Raw genomic sequence first — 15,944 nt, forward strand, 5'->3', positions numbered from 1 at the left:
GGGGAATCAGATCAAAAGTAAACTCAAAACAGCAAACAAACACTCAATGTGACAGTATGTCCATTCATTGGCCTATTTGATAAATAAATTATTTCAATTTTGATTGATTAATTTGTTAATTTCTTTATGAATAAAGAAATAAATGTTTCCTTGCAACAAAAAAAAGACAATAAAGAAAGAGAGAAGCTATTGGCTATCTATCTTTCTGAAGGGAGTTTCATACACTAATACAGGGTTGGGTCTGAGGAGCTTCTTGGGATTAGTTCAATTAAGCTCCTTCTGGCCTTTATGTCAAGAATAGAACAATAAGAAGTGGAGCAGTGCTCTGATACCAACTAATGCTGCTGTTTGTGCAAATACCCCATTTTCATCATTACTTCTCTAAAGACACCGCTGTGGAAACTTTCCAGACTGCCTTAAGGTAAGAATATATATTTGTTTGGATGTTTCTCTTTCGAGGTATAGTGTTTGTCACGGCAAGGTTAGGACTTTGCTGTCTCTTGCTAAATTTGGTGAGGCAGACACATAACACCTCTCATCGTATTTCCCGTCTTCCACAAAAAACTAATTCAGAACATCAATGAAATGAAATTAAAGAACCTGAATTATGAACTGTTGCATTTATGGAGTGATTTCTGTTCCAAGAGGGAAATGTTTATTGACTGAATTTAATGCATACATATTTTATGATTATATTAATTGAGAGAGCACAAAGAATATTTGGACTTAAAAAAAATAATTTGTAACCGGATCATTTAAAATAAACTACTGAATACAACAACATATTCAAAACAATTTGTTGAAATTATTTAATTTATGAAGTAATCATTTTTAAAGCATTTATTAATCTAGCATTTATTAATGTTGATTTCTACGTATAATAGTACATTTTTACAATTTTACAAATTACCATTAGTTTGGATTAATTAATTAGTTTAGTCATTAGTTTATGACTGAATAAGAATTCAAAATGAACACTAGTATAAATTTATAAATAAACAATAACATAGATGATGAAATTGCACCATGTTTTTTAAATGTTTTAGTTGAAAGGATTGTAGATGTCACATCACACAGCAGAATGAGTAGGAGGAAGAGGAGGAACAGCCGCAAGAGGAAGAGCTCCAGCAGCAGTAAACGTGAGTGTTGATCTATATGTGGCTCCTAGGCCATGTGTGGAGAATAATCCTCTAAACACTGTCTGACTCACGCTTAACCCATGCCTGCAGCACAGCCTGCAAACAGGTGCCGGATTAGGCCTGTTTATATAGCACTCAGCGTCACACAAACACGTGCTTTGGAAAAAATGCTATATACAATTATATAATTATGATAATTTCTGCTGGTTTATAAGTACTTTTAAAAGTACTATGGAAAAAATCTCTAAAATGCAAGTAAATGCACCAACTTATATTTTTACAAAAATAAATTTGAAATGCAGAATTTAGAATATAGCATTTCACAATATTGAAGGCCTGTTACAAGTATAACGGTATTGATAAAGATATAGTTCATACCACAGAGTTCAAACCACAACTATAACGATAATGGCACAGAGAAATTGTAATGTTGGAATCACTTTCAGAGCAATTTTTTTTCCAGCTGATAAATGATAAAAACAATCAGAATCCACAAGAGCTCGAGCATTTGAAGCGACAGATGATAAAACTGCAGCACGTACTTATAATAAACAGAATGATATTGTGCACTGGTGTGGACACTAATATAGTTATCATTATAGTTATCTTTATAATTATCGTTCTTGGTGTGATCGGGCCTTTGGAATGTAAGAGTTATTGGCCCGAAAAGTATTATGACACTAACCCACACATTATAAAAATCATTATACAAAGTAAATTGTAAAAAATATCAAACCTAGAGGCATTTTCAAATAAATATTGCTTGAGCTTTTCGCAATGACATCCAGATATCGAGACCGTTGTGGCTGAAGTGTCCAAATACATTTAGGGCCAGTATGCCTATAAATAATTTCTTTAATAGGTTAAAGTCGGCATGAAATTAATGTTGTGATAGTCTTTTCTTCTCTATCTTTTCTTTACTTTTTGACAACTCTAATCTGAGTGAAACGGCTTCTGGAACAAGAACAAATGTAGGGTGGGGCTTGATTTTGTCCCACCCTTGCGCCAGTAAACACATCATCAGAGAAGATGAGGGATGTGCACGGATAAATCATTTATAATAAATACTGGAATATTCCATACAAATTTAAGAATAGTCCATTTTGATTCCATAGTGATTTTAAGCTACTTTATGATTACTACTGTAAAATGAATGTGACTTTTCCTTTAAAAGGATTGTGTAACAAATAAGATATCAAGAAATGCATGCGCAATGTGATGCATCTAAACCTCTTTTATTTTTGTACAGAATGCATATCTCCATTTAACTTTCAAAAGCACACTATGGTGGACACTGAGGTTCATGGGGAGGAAGTTGCAGAGAAAGGAGAAACTGACTCTTTCTGTAAAGAGCTTATATTGTCAGAGTCTGAAGATGAGAAAGAGACCGAGACTCCAACCACGGAGAAAGAAAACAGACCAGGGAGTTGTGAAGATTTTTTCCAGGAAAAAGAGAAAAAAGACAGACAAAAGTCAAACTTGGAACCAGTGGACAAAGATCCAGGGTTAAAAATAACACATTCTGTGACCTTTGATAATTTTGGACTGACTTCTCCCAGAGTTGTGTTTGAACGATGCCATGAGGCTTCTGTAAGAGCATCAGTTAGTAGTGTGATAGCAGTCACAACCACTAAGGTCAAGGGCATGACACCAAATATGAGGCTTGAGATCAGTGAAGTAGTGACGTCAGATGATTCAAATATCAAGACAACTATTGTTCTTCAAACACGCAAAGACAAAGTGGAAGAGACTCATTTTAGAAGCCAAACTGAAAAACAACAAAATTCAAGAAATCCCACAGTCTATTCATGGAACCAACATGGAGCAGATTACAAACTAAATGTCAATGAGAATGTTATCTATAAGATTAGCATTGCAGAGCTAAATGCTGAGGAAACACATGCTTCTAATAGTCATTGCTCATGGGACGAGCCCGAAGAAGTGGATTGCCGTAAAAGCTGTTGTAAAAATAACCTTGGTTGGGGTAATGCAGGTGGCCAGAATGACACTGATTTCACACTGGTTGATGGATCTTCCTGTTGTTCATCACCCTCTGATTTCTGGCAACGTCAGAGACAGCTGCCGTTGCCTACCAGTCTCAGTAACGACGCATTATGGGATATCCCTCCCCCTGATGAATTTGTTGATACAAAGGTTAGCGCAGTGGATTTTCTTGCAGAAAATGTTGCATCGTGTCAAATCAGTTCCAAAGAACAATTCATTGACCATGACAACACTAATTTCACACAGACAGCATCTAAGGTTACCATGTGTAAAGAGTGTATATGCCAGAATACACTGGATGCGGACAACAGGTGCTGTGAACACCTATCCGACTTGAGTCCTCAGGAACATTTATTCATGAATCCCAGAGTTTCAATGAATAGATCTTCCTTCACTAAAAACTTCATTGACAATCATGAAAGGAAGACTCGTTTGCGCAATAACAGCATTGCTATCCTACAAACCCAAATGCATCCTCCAGGCTACATGGACATACCACCCAAAAGACGTAAGACTTACCCAGGAGTGGCGTATCATATGAGTCAGGCCAGAGAGAGCATTCCCTCATACAGAGAGTCATTTTCTTCTGGCACACTGTCTTCGTTTTTCATGCAGTCCCTTCCCTCTCAAGCAGAGAGGAGGGGGAGATTCTACCTCGAAGACGAAAGACTTCGTCCACTCGAGAGCCGCAAATCTTCCAGTAGCGGCAGCTATAGACCAAGCTCGAGCTCTACAACTGGTCCTGACTCATTTAATCCCAAATGTAAGGCTTACAGCACAATCAAAAACCCGTTCTATCCATTCAGGTCAGATGAGAGTCCAGAAGAAGTCTTCTTTAGAAGTGAACAGCATCATGGGACAGCACAGTTAGATGAGATGATGCAACCGGGTTCGGATGGTGCTGCTGCTGGTTTGATGTTTGTTGATCTAGACAGCACTTTAGCGGGCCAACTTGAGCTGAATGAAGTCAATGAAAGTGGCTTTGAAGACAAGATGGTGGAGCTGGATGAGTCGATTTTGCCAGTTGACACCATGGACAGCCATCAAAGGGAACTTCTTATCCATGTCATCCCACCTTCACTGAGCAACTCTGAAGAAAAAATCAATGAAGGAACACCCAATGGTGTCAATCATATCATGTGCTACAGAGATGAGGCTTACGCCCCAAAGAAACAAAGAGGTTCAGTAATGACAATAATCACTGGGGACTGTGAGCAGAGATTTCTACATGGCAAATATGGCTTCTCACTTGATAAGGACATTTCAGGGGAACATCCAGTAGATACTTTGAGTCCTGTGAGTGAGTCCCCTGCTGGGTCTCCAATAGAGGACCTGGGCAGCATCAGAGAAGCTGTGGAAGAGCTCCAGGGTTTATCCCAAGCACAAAAAACCACAACCTCTACAAACTCTGAGCTGACCTTACAGATGGACACACCCAGTCAGCAGCCTGGAGAAGTGCAAACAAATGAATCCCTGGATAAAATAAGTGCAGATGTCTGTATGACACCCAAACTTTATAAAAATGATTTGTCTGAACGGCAAAGCGCTTCAAAAAGTGAGCACTGAAATATTTTATACTTTCTTAACATTGGTTTTCATCGGGGGGTCACAACCTCATAAGGACTTTCCTCCTAATAGGGTTGTGGAAAGTAGAAAAATAATAATCATAATAATATGTAATAATAATTCTGAATGCTAGAGAGATTGAAAGCTACTGTAACTTGTTCACTCTCTCACAGATGGAGGTTTTGCAATATCATGTCCACCTACTACCACAGCCATGAGCCAGAAGCAAACGTATCCTGCTTCTAAAATAAACACTATTTTATACTTTATCCAATTATATAAATAATAAATTATTTAAAATATGTTATGTTTAACTTAACATTAAATTACTTATACTCACGGGCGCTCGTGACGTGATAGATTGCTATCAGCCAATAATTGGAGTGTTTGGTGCACGTGTTCTGGTCACACCGAAGGCATCCCCCATCATCCACTCCATGATGCCACGTCTCGTTCCCCTTCTCAGGGAACCAGGGTTACTGTCGTAACCTGAGATGTTTTTATCCTAGCTTCACTGAATTATGCAAAGTGTCCTCCTTATTGGGGTAATAGAAATGTCCACCCTAATCACAATGTTCATTAGAGCCGTTTTTAATTCATTCAAGACTTCATGAAAATCATTTCATGTCCAGCAATGAAACAAAACAACACTGCATCAGTCAGTGTCACATCAGACAGAATTAAGAATATGTGCTGTACCGACTCTTAAAGGGATAGTTCACCCAAAAATGAAAATTCTGTCAGTATTTACTCACACTCATGTTGTTCCAACCCCGTAAGACCTTCGTTCATCTTCGGAACACGAATTAAGATATTTTTGATGAAATCTGAGAGCTGGACCTCGGACCTAACCCGGCCTCGAAAAGTTATTAAAGACATTGTTAAAATAGTCCAAGTGACTAGAGTGGCTCAATCTTAAGTTTATCAAACGACGAGAACACTTTTTGTGCGCAAAAAACAAACAAAAATAACGACTTTATTTCAACTATTCATTTCCTTCTCTCTGAGCCTCGAGGCAGTTTACTAGTTTAACAGCGTATGATCTGTTGTTGTACATCACACGCATCACCCACATGACCAGCGTCGGCCAATAGTGAGCCTACGTGTGACGTAGCTCTACACAATTACACTAGTTTAACTGACTAGAGGCCCAAAGAGAAGGAAATGAATAGTTGAAATAAAGTCGTTATTTATGTTTGTTTTTGCAGACAAAAAGTATTCTCGTCGCTTGATAAACTTAATATTGAGCCACTGTAGTCACTTGGACTATTTTAACGATGTCTTTAATTACTTTTCGAGGCCGGCAAGTTTCAATCCCTCAAGAAGCCAATGGACTAGTATGGAGGAGTGATCCAGCTCTCAGATTTCATCAAAATTATCTTAATTCGTGTTCCGAAGATTAACGAAAGTCTTACGGGGTTGGAACAACAACATGAGGGTGAGTAAATACTGACAGAATTTTCATTTTTGGGTAAACTATCCCTTTAAGTATAATTAAGAGTGCATAGTTCAGATTCAATTATCTTATCAAATTGAAAGAGGAAATGCTCCCAATAATGTTAACATCAAAAGCTATGTACCCATATAAATGGCCAGGTTGATTGACACCCTCTCATCCTCAACAACCATTAATAAAACTATGCAACGTACAAAAAAGATTACCCATATTTCATAAAATGCAGGTTCAATTGCAGCAAGGACAATCATGGTTTGTGCTGACCCCAATTTGCTGAAACCAATTTTAAAGACATTTAGACACCAAAATGGTAAATGTTCTTATTAAATCTGTAATTTAAATCATGTGCATAATGTTTGGGCCTATGCAGATCATGCATATAATCATCACTATATTCACAAATATCAAATTTGCCACTGTGTTGGGTCATCACTTAATGTCCAATGCAAAATCTGGGCCTGAATATGACAACCGGATGAAAACCACAAAAACATTGTTTTGTTGGCTTTGGTTTCACACTGTTCCTGCAATGAAGCCTATTCTTTTGTTTATCAATCATAGATTCATTAGAGGTCAAAGAGCACCTCAGGCCTCCAACAGATTCCATTCATAAAGATTCAGAGGAACATTCAGACCACTGGGCAAAGAGACGTAAGCTCTTCAAGGATAGCAAACAACGCAGTTCTGCAGGAGGAAGTTCTATAACTAGCAATATCACAGACGAATCAGGTAATCACTTACATAATGCTCATTTAATTGTGAAAAGTCTGATTGATTTCTAAGGAAGTTTCTGTGCAACCTGCAATGCTCTGCAGGAAATTTAATTATATAAAATGCATTCCACACTATTTATGGTAGGACTGTCAAACTCCTTTTTGGTTGCAAGCTTTACTGGACTAAATATCTCCTTTTGGGTGTCGATTCTTTTATTTGTTAAACCTTAGTGTAACCATTGAGTTCACATTGAACTTAGCTCACAGCCAGAGTGTTTGGTTTCCATGATTTCTGGTATATATTTGGAAGTTCAGCATGTGTATTGAAAAATGTATTGTGACAATAACTATTGACTAACAAAATATTGACCAAAATGTTGATCAAAAATCTGATTTTTTTCTGTCATTAAGACACAATGAATTCTGAGGACACTCGTTCACTGGACATGTCAATGCGAGATATTGAGGACAGAGGATTTTACACAGAAACGTTTCACTCAGTATCATGGATATACCATGGAGATGATGTTAACCAGAATGACAGTCTCACCAGCCGTACCCGACCAGTAGCAAGTGGGTTCTTAGCCAGTTCTAGCCAAAATTCATCATAGAATGAAACTTACAGTGTTTAAAGATGCATTATATATTTCAGTTCGTGAGCGGACAGTCCAAATCGGTAAAGGCATGGGCGAGTATCCCTGGGGCTTCCGAATCCAGTTCTCCAAACCCATTGTTGTTACTGAGGTGGATACAAGTAAGTTATAGTTTTATAAAATATATTTTATAAAAAGGAATAGTTTGAAGGCACTGTTAATCACTGTGAATTAACGTATCAGCCAAATGCATAAGGTAAATGTACTGTAGGGATTCTAGATTTTTGGGATTACTTGGATTACTCTAGATTACTTTGCTAAAAGTATAAAAACAACTTTGTTTGTTGTTCAAATATCATGGTAAATTAGCCTTCCGGGAAGACCCCAAAAATGTCATGATGTAACTATTTCTCATTTTGGCGAATTGAAATATCATTTGTATGTTTTTGTAAGATCTGCTTCTACCCTACTGAGGGTTAGGTTTAGAGGTTGAGCTTCATTCTTGCTTTTTATACAAATTGTGTTTCATGTACAATTGAAAGATTAATTATAATATTCATATGTTTACTTTGTTGTGACGTGGATTGGCAACGGCAGGAATGCTTTGGATAATTTGAGTCATTTTAGAGTCATTTAGACTCTATTTTTACCATTAAATTTAAGTATTAAAAAGTGCTAAAATTAGGAGTGACACATGGCTAAATTTGCTTCAAAATTTTCACACTAAGAGACACTTTTAGCCTTAACCCAGCAGACAAAAATATGTTCTTAGAACTTTTTGCTAATGTTCCCATTAAGTTATGAAAATGTTATTTATGTATGTTCTCTGTATGTTCAAAAAGTCCAGTTTTTTTAAATGTTTATTATTTTTTATTATTATGCAAACATTAGAGAAAACATTAAGGGAATCTTAATTTCATCATTTTGGGAATGTAACTTTTGAATGTTCTCTGAATGCTTTGAAACGTGTAGTAAGTAATAACTACCGAAATGTTTCAGAAAAAAATCTTCCATTAATGATGAATAAATAACGTTTTTGTGCTAACGTTTTGCAAACGTCATTAAAGACCAGGCAACTTTGAACAAACATTCTATTAATGTTACTGAATGCACATTTGCTCATAACTTTGAGAGAACCTTGCCAGAACGTTAGCCTAAGTTCTGAGAACGTTCCCTGTTAGCAGGGAAGATTTTTAGTGAAAACGTCCTCAGGTTGTAACAGCTCTATTATTGTGCCTTCTGTACTCACATTACTCACACTTATGAACTAAAACCCTTATCAACCTTGAGCAGATGGACAGTGCAGGAATTCATCCAGTTTGAATCTGAGTAACAGTGTGCTGTTATGAGCTCTTTTCTTCTAAATGTTGAGACCTGGACTGAAGTAAGATGAAGATGTTGGTGTGCTCTGCTTCAGATGGAGCAGCGGAGGAGGCAGGGCTGCAGGTTGGAGACTATGTGCTGGCAGTAAACGGCACTGATGTCACTAGTGTACCACACTCAGAAGCAGCTGACCTCGCACGGCAAGGTAAGCTGGACACTCAGACAACATTATTAGAGATTGTTATTCATTTTTAAATCCTAGTGGAATATCTGGAGGCACACTCATGCACTGGTAAATAATCTGTTGTTTACAGTTCAAGACTCAGAATTACTCAGACTATTATTATTAAGGAGATATATAATCTCAAACATTAAAAACAAAAATAAACAAAAAATGAACAATATATTTGTTAAATGTATATGACGTGGCTGTAGTGTAGCAACTTAGCAACACAATGAAGCTGAAGCCACAAGCGTTGTATTTCTTCATTTAGAATCTGAGGATGTTGTCTCTTAAACTATGAATTTTATGAAACATTTTCTAAGATCATGTCATGTGAGTTTTTAGAGAAGGCTGATAAGATGCTAACATAAATGATATTTTATTGCCTTGTAAACACCCACTTGCACTCTATTGTCTATGTCTAGTGTGGCGAACTGTCCCATTCACGTTTCTATTGTTCTCACTCGACAAACCTTTCACACCTCTCCCGGGTATGAAAACTAATCTTCATTGTTCTTTTTATATCTAATTATTCTTTTGTTTGTATTCAGCCGTTATTAGCCTTAATTCTGGCATTACATGGCTTGTCCATCTACACCCCTTTGATATCTATTCAGATTTTAAAAGTTGTGTAGTGTATTCCAGCCTTTGAGTCAAATCATGCTCACATCCTTCATGATTTATATGGGAATGCATTGCTCTTGTGAGACTGGAACTCAAAATAGCAGATGCTATTGTATAACTTTATTTTGTGTCACATTTCTTTCTTGTGATTTATGTTTAAAGGCCCAGACATATTAACTCTGACCATTGGCTCGGATATCGGTCGCATGCCGAACACTCCACGGCCAACATGCAGGGGTTACTTGCATAAGCGAACTCAATCCAGTTTGCTGAAGGGCTGGAGAAAGAGGTGGTTTGTGCTCAGACACGACTGCTGCCTCTATTACTACAGAAACAAGCATGTAAGTTCAGTTTTCTGTTTTATCCAGAAGGGTTTAACCTGGAAAATCTGAATGTGCAGTGACTTTTTCTTCTCCTTGGCAGGACGAAGGGAAGAGCCGAGCTCTGTCTGTGGTGAGTCTGGAAGGGGCGCAGGTGGAGGCGGACACCAGTTTAGGGAAGCCGTTTGTGTTCAGATGCTGCCCTGTCTCTGGGAACCGAGTTTACTACTTGTATGCAACATCAAACCAAGAGATGAAAAGGTGAGGACATACATGCTTTCTGAAATTAAGAGATTGTTTTGTTGTTATTTGTTAAAGCTATTAAAGCTAAAACTTTGTAAACATTTTTGATTAATAGAACCTTATATTAATGAGAGTGTGCAAAAAATGATAATTTGCTTTAATCAAATAAGAAACTGCATTAGAAATTCAGACTTGGTATAAAAGACATACTGTAACAAATGGGTATTTTGTGTCACTGCACCAGCAGACTTTTTCACTTAATTGTTTTTAACGTTTTTTCGAATCTGCCAGTGCAGGAAGACAAAATGAACTCATATAAAGATAAAGATTAAAAAAAAAAAAATACTGTAAGTCTTAATATCTTGCGACTGTGACTGTTGCATCAAAGTAAATGTATATTTATTTATATTCTCGTTTATTTCTAAATTCAAGTCCGGTGTATTTGTATAGTGCTTTTCTCAATACTCATTTCTAATGTCGTTTCAAAGCAGCTTTACAGAAAAGCCGTATGTGTAATTTAAGTGGTGTGGTCATTGCAGTCCTACAAAGCATTATCATGGCAGTGATTCATATTAGTTAATCAATATGAGGTTATTACTTATTAGCTATTAGTTGCATGGTTTTTGTTTTTTTGTTTGTTTGTTTGTTTTGCCCTAGTTTAGGATATTTTTTTTCTTGTAATTGCAATGTTAATTCAAATTGTAAATTGAAACTAATTTAAATGCTGTGCTGTCCAATTGATTAAGACGATTAATGTAAGGCGAGTTAATAACGCACGTATGTAAAAGCCATCTGCTAAATAACAAATAACTTGAAATAAGCAGTTTGCACTTGTTTGTTTCTCAGGTGGCTGGAGGCTATGGGTCGAGCTGTTCATCCCATTACTCAGGTAACTTCCTACTCATTTATGTACATATATTTGCTGTGGCATTATTACACATAGTTTTGGTATTTCATTCTTTATGACAGCTCTGTTAATGTAAATGCACATGATCAATTAATTAATCAGTTTCTTGCTAAACAGAATACCATTGGCTGATTGAGACGGATGTTGTTATGGTAGTAATGCTAATGATGGTGATTGTTGAAGCAGAATCACGTGTGGGTGGACGTCACTCGACACAACTCGAATCTGCCCCCGCTGGCAGTCAAGACCCCAGAATGCCTTGGGTTGCTCCACCAGCTGGACAGGAACAAGGACTCATGGGTGCAGCACTACTGTGTGCTGAAAGATGGATGCCTCTATTTCTATGTGAGCCTTCGCTCAACCTGCGCCATCGGTAAGTCTGGGAACTTTCACAGTGCAACTGTTTGAACTGCCATATTGTTGTACGACTGCTAATGAGACGAAATCACAAGTGAATTATCTCTTCATAAAGGAGGGCTCCAGATCAAATAAAATGACTAGGGAGCCAATGGATCCTGAAGTTAAACATTTTACAGTTTAAAATACTGTTTTCTTTTAGTTGCCACATTAGAGAATTGTTCAAGAAGCACGTTTATCCATGCTCATATTCAGTTCTGTGGATCAGTTTTGAAGATCTATCGCAGAGGCTGAAGTTTCACATGGATATAAAAACTGCTTCTAATTTTTTACACATTCCACGTCACCTTCCTTTTGAGTTTTATTTCTCAAACAAAACTTCTCCCTTACGGTCAACTTTTTAAAAATATTCATTGCTTTAATATTCATTGCTACAAAGCTCTGTTGTGAATGTGAATTATTGCATCAATAACCAGTTTGCAATCAAGCACAAATAACACTGATTGTCATAAACATGATTGTCTTTTTTTTTCTTTTCTTTTTTTTTCTCATTTACAACTGCTTTAGTCACAGCCTGGAGACCTGTAAATGATTCTCTTTTGATTAGTATATATTAAACAAACAGTTTTATTTATTTTCATATATATATATATATAATTTCTTGTTAATAGTATGCAAATGTTTGTTATTAGTATTTTAGTAGCTAGCTATGCTATGACTAATGTCTCCATTTGTCTGATTGCAGGAGGAATCTACTTGCATGGTTACACAGTAAGGGATCAGCCGCTGGGGTCCAAAAGATCCACGATTGAACTCAGACCTCCATCTGAAGAGTTCAAAGTGTTCTACCTCTGTGCAGAGAACGCAAATGAGAACAAACGGTAATGAACTAGATTTTAAATATTGTTCGGCAATGCCAATATTTTTAGACAAAATAAATAGTTCAAAAAGATTAAAAAGACTAAAGTTTGCCATTTTCTAAACTTTTTTTAAGCATTTTTTTTCATGAAGTCCACTTTATAATGCTTGTCAATCTTTCTTGCACCAAAATTAGGCAATAATAATTTTTAACAAATAGGGATTTGAATCTAAATTCTTTTTTTAAATAAAAAATCCACAAGCCAGGCAGCACCATGTAATATTGTTTATTGCAAAAAACTAGGATGGCTGTTAGCAAAAGTGCATTCCTTTTGAACTAAAGTGCATAAAATGATCAAATCGAAAGCTTTGAGCCTAAACTCAGTCTTGGGTGTTTTCACTCAAGACAGGCCATAAGCTGCTCTCTCCCCGTTACATTGAAGTCTTTATAGGTGTAGCTCCCCTGCGCTTCCTTGGGATTTTGAGCCTGGGTGAGGAGAGTTATTGGCCAAACTGATTTATGTAATGCTATTGTTTACCTCTGTTTCCTGAGTAAGGGCAAATATGTATTCCCTTGGATGAGTAGCAATACTGAAGGATGTAGACTGTGCAGGAGAATAAGTGGTTACCCATTCTATCTATACTGAGGTGCTAAACCTCAGGGTTTTTAGCACATTGTATGCTCCCTTTGGAAGGCTGCTCAAGTAGGGTAGAGTAAGGTGAACAGAGGTATGATGGGCAATTCATATGAGCTCCTCAACTGTTGTTGGGTCTTGAAGAAGGGATGTATCCTCCCATTTGGTGAGTGCTTCTATAGATGTGGTAATACCGAAGGTTGTAGTTGGGAACCCAGACAGCAACATAGTGTCAGCCCAGATCCGGCCCACATCAAGCCCCTGTGGAAACCAGATGTGGGCCGGATCTGGGAAGACACTGTGTTGCTGTCCCTTCGGTAGGCTGCTCCCTTTGTCAAAATACTGCTAAGATATGCCTGACATAAGCTGATGTTTGTGCATATTGTTTGTGCATATTCACAGCCTAGGGAGGCAGGTCTTCCATTAGCATGGCGTAGTGGGTATTGTTTCCCCATAGTGTCAATGCCATGAGACGAGTTCCACTTCGACTCGTGAACATCTAGGTAACCCTAGTTCCCTGAGAAGAGGAACGAGACGCTGCATCTCATTGCCAAACCTCGGGCTTGCCAAAAGAGTTGATGACGTGTAACTCAGGCACCCTTTTATACTCATGCGCACTCTGCGTGTGACGTCATTGGTGGCCGTCTGCCAATGATTACCACTGTTTGTTTACACGTGCCTCAAACACCGGTCATGCTGATGGCATTCCCCATTGCGTAAATACCAAGATGCAGCGTGTCGTTCCCCTTCTCATGGTACCAGGGTTAAAGTCGTAACCTAGACGTTTTCAGCCCTACTAACCCAGAAAGCAACATAGTGTCGGCCCAGATCCGGCCCACATCTGGGCCGCGTTGAATCCACGTTGTGAAAATCCTGTTGTCCGTGGGAAACAATTGTGTTTAACCAATAATATTTTGTGAAATTTGGATGCATGTCTGTCATCATCATCAGTGATGAATTGGCAGGAATCAAAGAAATCATACTGATGAATTAACATGGTCCTTTTCTCTACGGTTTCCCTAGATGGATTAGTGCAATAAAATCTTCTATAGGAAAATGGCTGCCATTGCATCAAGCAATTCAAGACTACATGAGTCGCCCACCTGAGGAAACGAGAATGTGAACAAGACCGATCTTATCACGAGGCGTTTCGCAACAAGTTTAGCGGTGGAGGGAAGGGAACGTGATGTTGAAGATACTATTCCTTGTAAAGCCTTGCAGACGAACTGCATCACACCACACTGGCATTGAGATCCAAAACCAGAAAGATCAGTTGTAACTAATAAGATGTGATAGGATCTTTACCGTTTTGATAAACATATGTTGACGTGATCTGGAGATTGGCTTTGAAGTGCTGCATTTGTTTAACAAAAATATAGAATTTGATAATAATATTAAAAATTACAATATTAAAAATTACCTAAAAAATGAAGATGAAATTAAGTCATCTGCTGATGTCTTCTCATGATCAAATCTAAAATAAGTGTAACTCCATATATAATATTCAAGTGCTTTTATGACAACAGAGCAGCAGCGAGCGCATGAAGCTGCCATGGCAACCAGATACTGTACATTTCATGCTGCGCTGTGACGGTTGCTAGAAGCACAGAAGTAGAAGCACATACTAAAATGTACATACAGTATTAGGGCATCACCATCAGACATCGGCCATTTAATAGATTGCATACCAAAAACATGAGCTTATGTTATATAGAGCTTCAAGAATGAATTATTTGTTCCCATTAAACTGTTTTCTCTTTCACATTTATACATATTGTAATTTATCATAATCTTGTTTTAGTTCCACTTAAGAATTAATTTGTTATATGTGTCTTTGCATTCAGGTCTGCATTCCTGTAAACTTTTTTGTGTCACATAGCTACTTTCAGATCTGATGATGTTTCAGGATTTGCTAACTATGTGAAGATGCTGCCACTGCTATTGTACATAATACACATTTTCTTGGTTTTTGCTGTCTAGATCAGTTCCATAAAACATTTAGTCATTTTTATATAACCCGCAGTAAAACTTCTTACTGCTTTGTCTTAGCTCATTTGTACTATTTGTATGGCAATGTTATGAATTTTTCCAATTCTTTGTATAAATAAGGATACATTTCTGGCTTTTTGTATTAATATTTTTCACTAGTACCGGGTGTTTTCAGTTCCAGTTTACAGTTGGATAAGAATTATTACAAAATTAAGGGAGTATTTACGCCTGGTCACTTCTTGGATTATTTACCATCTCAAATGCATTAACACTTGGATAGCTGTCTGTCAGTGAAACATTTGAAGTGACCAAGTGTAAATATTCCCTGATGATTAGCTTAGAATTTGATGTAGTATGTTCGTTTAAGAGCTTGTATTGCATGTTAATATCCTATGCTACTAAGAAAGCTTGCCAAAATACAGACTTGCATTATGTTCTACCTCACATAAATTGTTCTTGTAATATAAATTTTTATGATTACAATTCTCTGGAATATTCTGACAGGTCAGTGGTGTCGTGTCATTGAGGGGTGAAATATTTTGTATGAATTATATATATATATATATATATATATATATATATATATATATATATATATATATATATATATATATATATATCTATCTAATCTGCAAAATAAGTTCAATCTCAGGGCGTTGTTTCATTGTACATTTTTAAAGTGATTTTAAAAGACTTGGAGACAGAAACATATGTTTGTAGATGCTTTGCCTGACTTATTGATTTACCTATTTTATTTTTTAAATTTGCCTGTGTGTTTTCTATGTATAGATGTATGTTATTTGTTAAACCTACATGAGTTGTGTGCTGATAATCTTGGCCAGGACGCTCTTGGAAAAGAGATTTTTTCTCAATGTGCTTTTTTTCTTGCAAAAAAGTTTATAATAATAATATCCTAATAATAATAATAATATGTAAACACTGATCAGCCACAACATTAAACCTACCTGTGTAAAATTGTGTAAGAGCTCTGATG

General features: G+C 37.0%; 1 protein-coding gene across 2 annotated transcripts; it reads left to right on the forward strand.

Moving 5' to 3' along the window:
* Nucleotides 1–304: 304 nt before the first annotated feature.
* On the forward strand, nucleotides 305–15,418 carry pdzph1 (PDZ and pleckstrin homology domains 1). Of its 2 annotated transcripts, XM_077243305.1 has the most exons (14): nucleotides 307–421; nucleotides 1,047–1,139; nucleotides 2,389–4,698; nucleotides 6,727–6,894; nucleotides 7,290–7,451; nucleotides 7,531–7,632; nucleotides 8,889–8,999; nucleotides 9,443–9,508; nucleotides 9,804–9,982; nucleotides 10,065–10,222; nucleotides 11,051–11,093; nucleotides 11,298–11,484; nucleotides 12,214–12,349; nucleotides 13,985–14,217. In XM_077243305.1, the coding sequence occupies exons 2-14, from the start codon at nucleotides 1,082–1,084 to the stop codon at nucleotides 14,082–14,084; spliced, it is 3,780 nt and encodes a 1,259-aa protein (XP_077099420.1). In that variant the 5' UTR covers nucleotides 307–421; nucleotides 1,047–1,081; the 3' UTR covers nucleotides 14,085–14,217. The 2 variants fall into 2 exon arrangements, with proteins under 2 accessions (XP_077099421.1, XP_077099420.1); XM_077243306.1 differs by lacking the exon at nucleotides 9,443–9,508 and having other exon boundaries at nucleotides 305–421; nucleotides 13,985–15,418.
* The last annotated feature ends 526 nt before the right edge of the window (nucleotides 15,419–15,944 follow it).

The sequence above is a fragment of the Siphateles boraxobius genome, unplaced genomic scaffold (genome assembly GCF_051911475.1).
Source record: "Siphateles boraxobius isolate OS27281-9 unplaced genomic scaffold, OSU_SipBor_1 25, whole genome shotgun sequence".
NCBI classification, from domain to species: domain Eukaryota; kingdom Metazoa; phylum Chordata; class Actinopteri; order Cypriniformes; family Leuciscidae; genus Siphateles; species Siphateles boraxobius.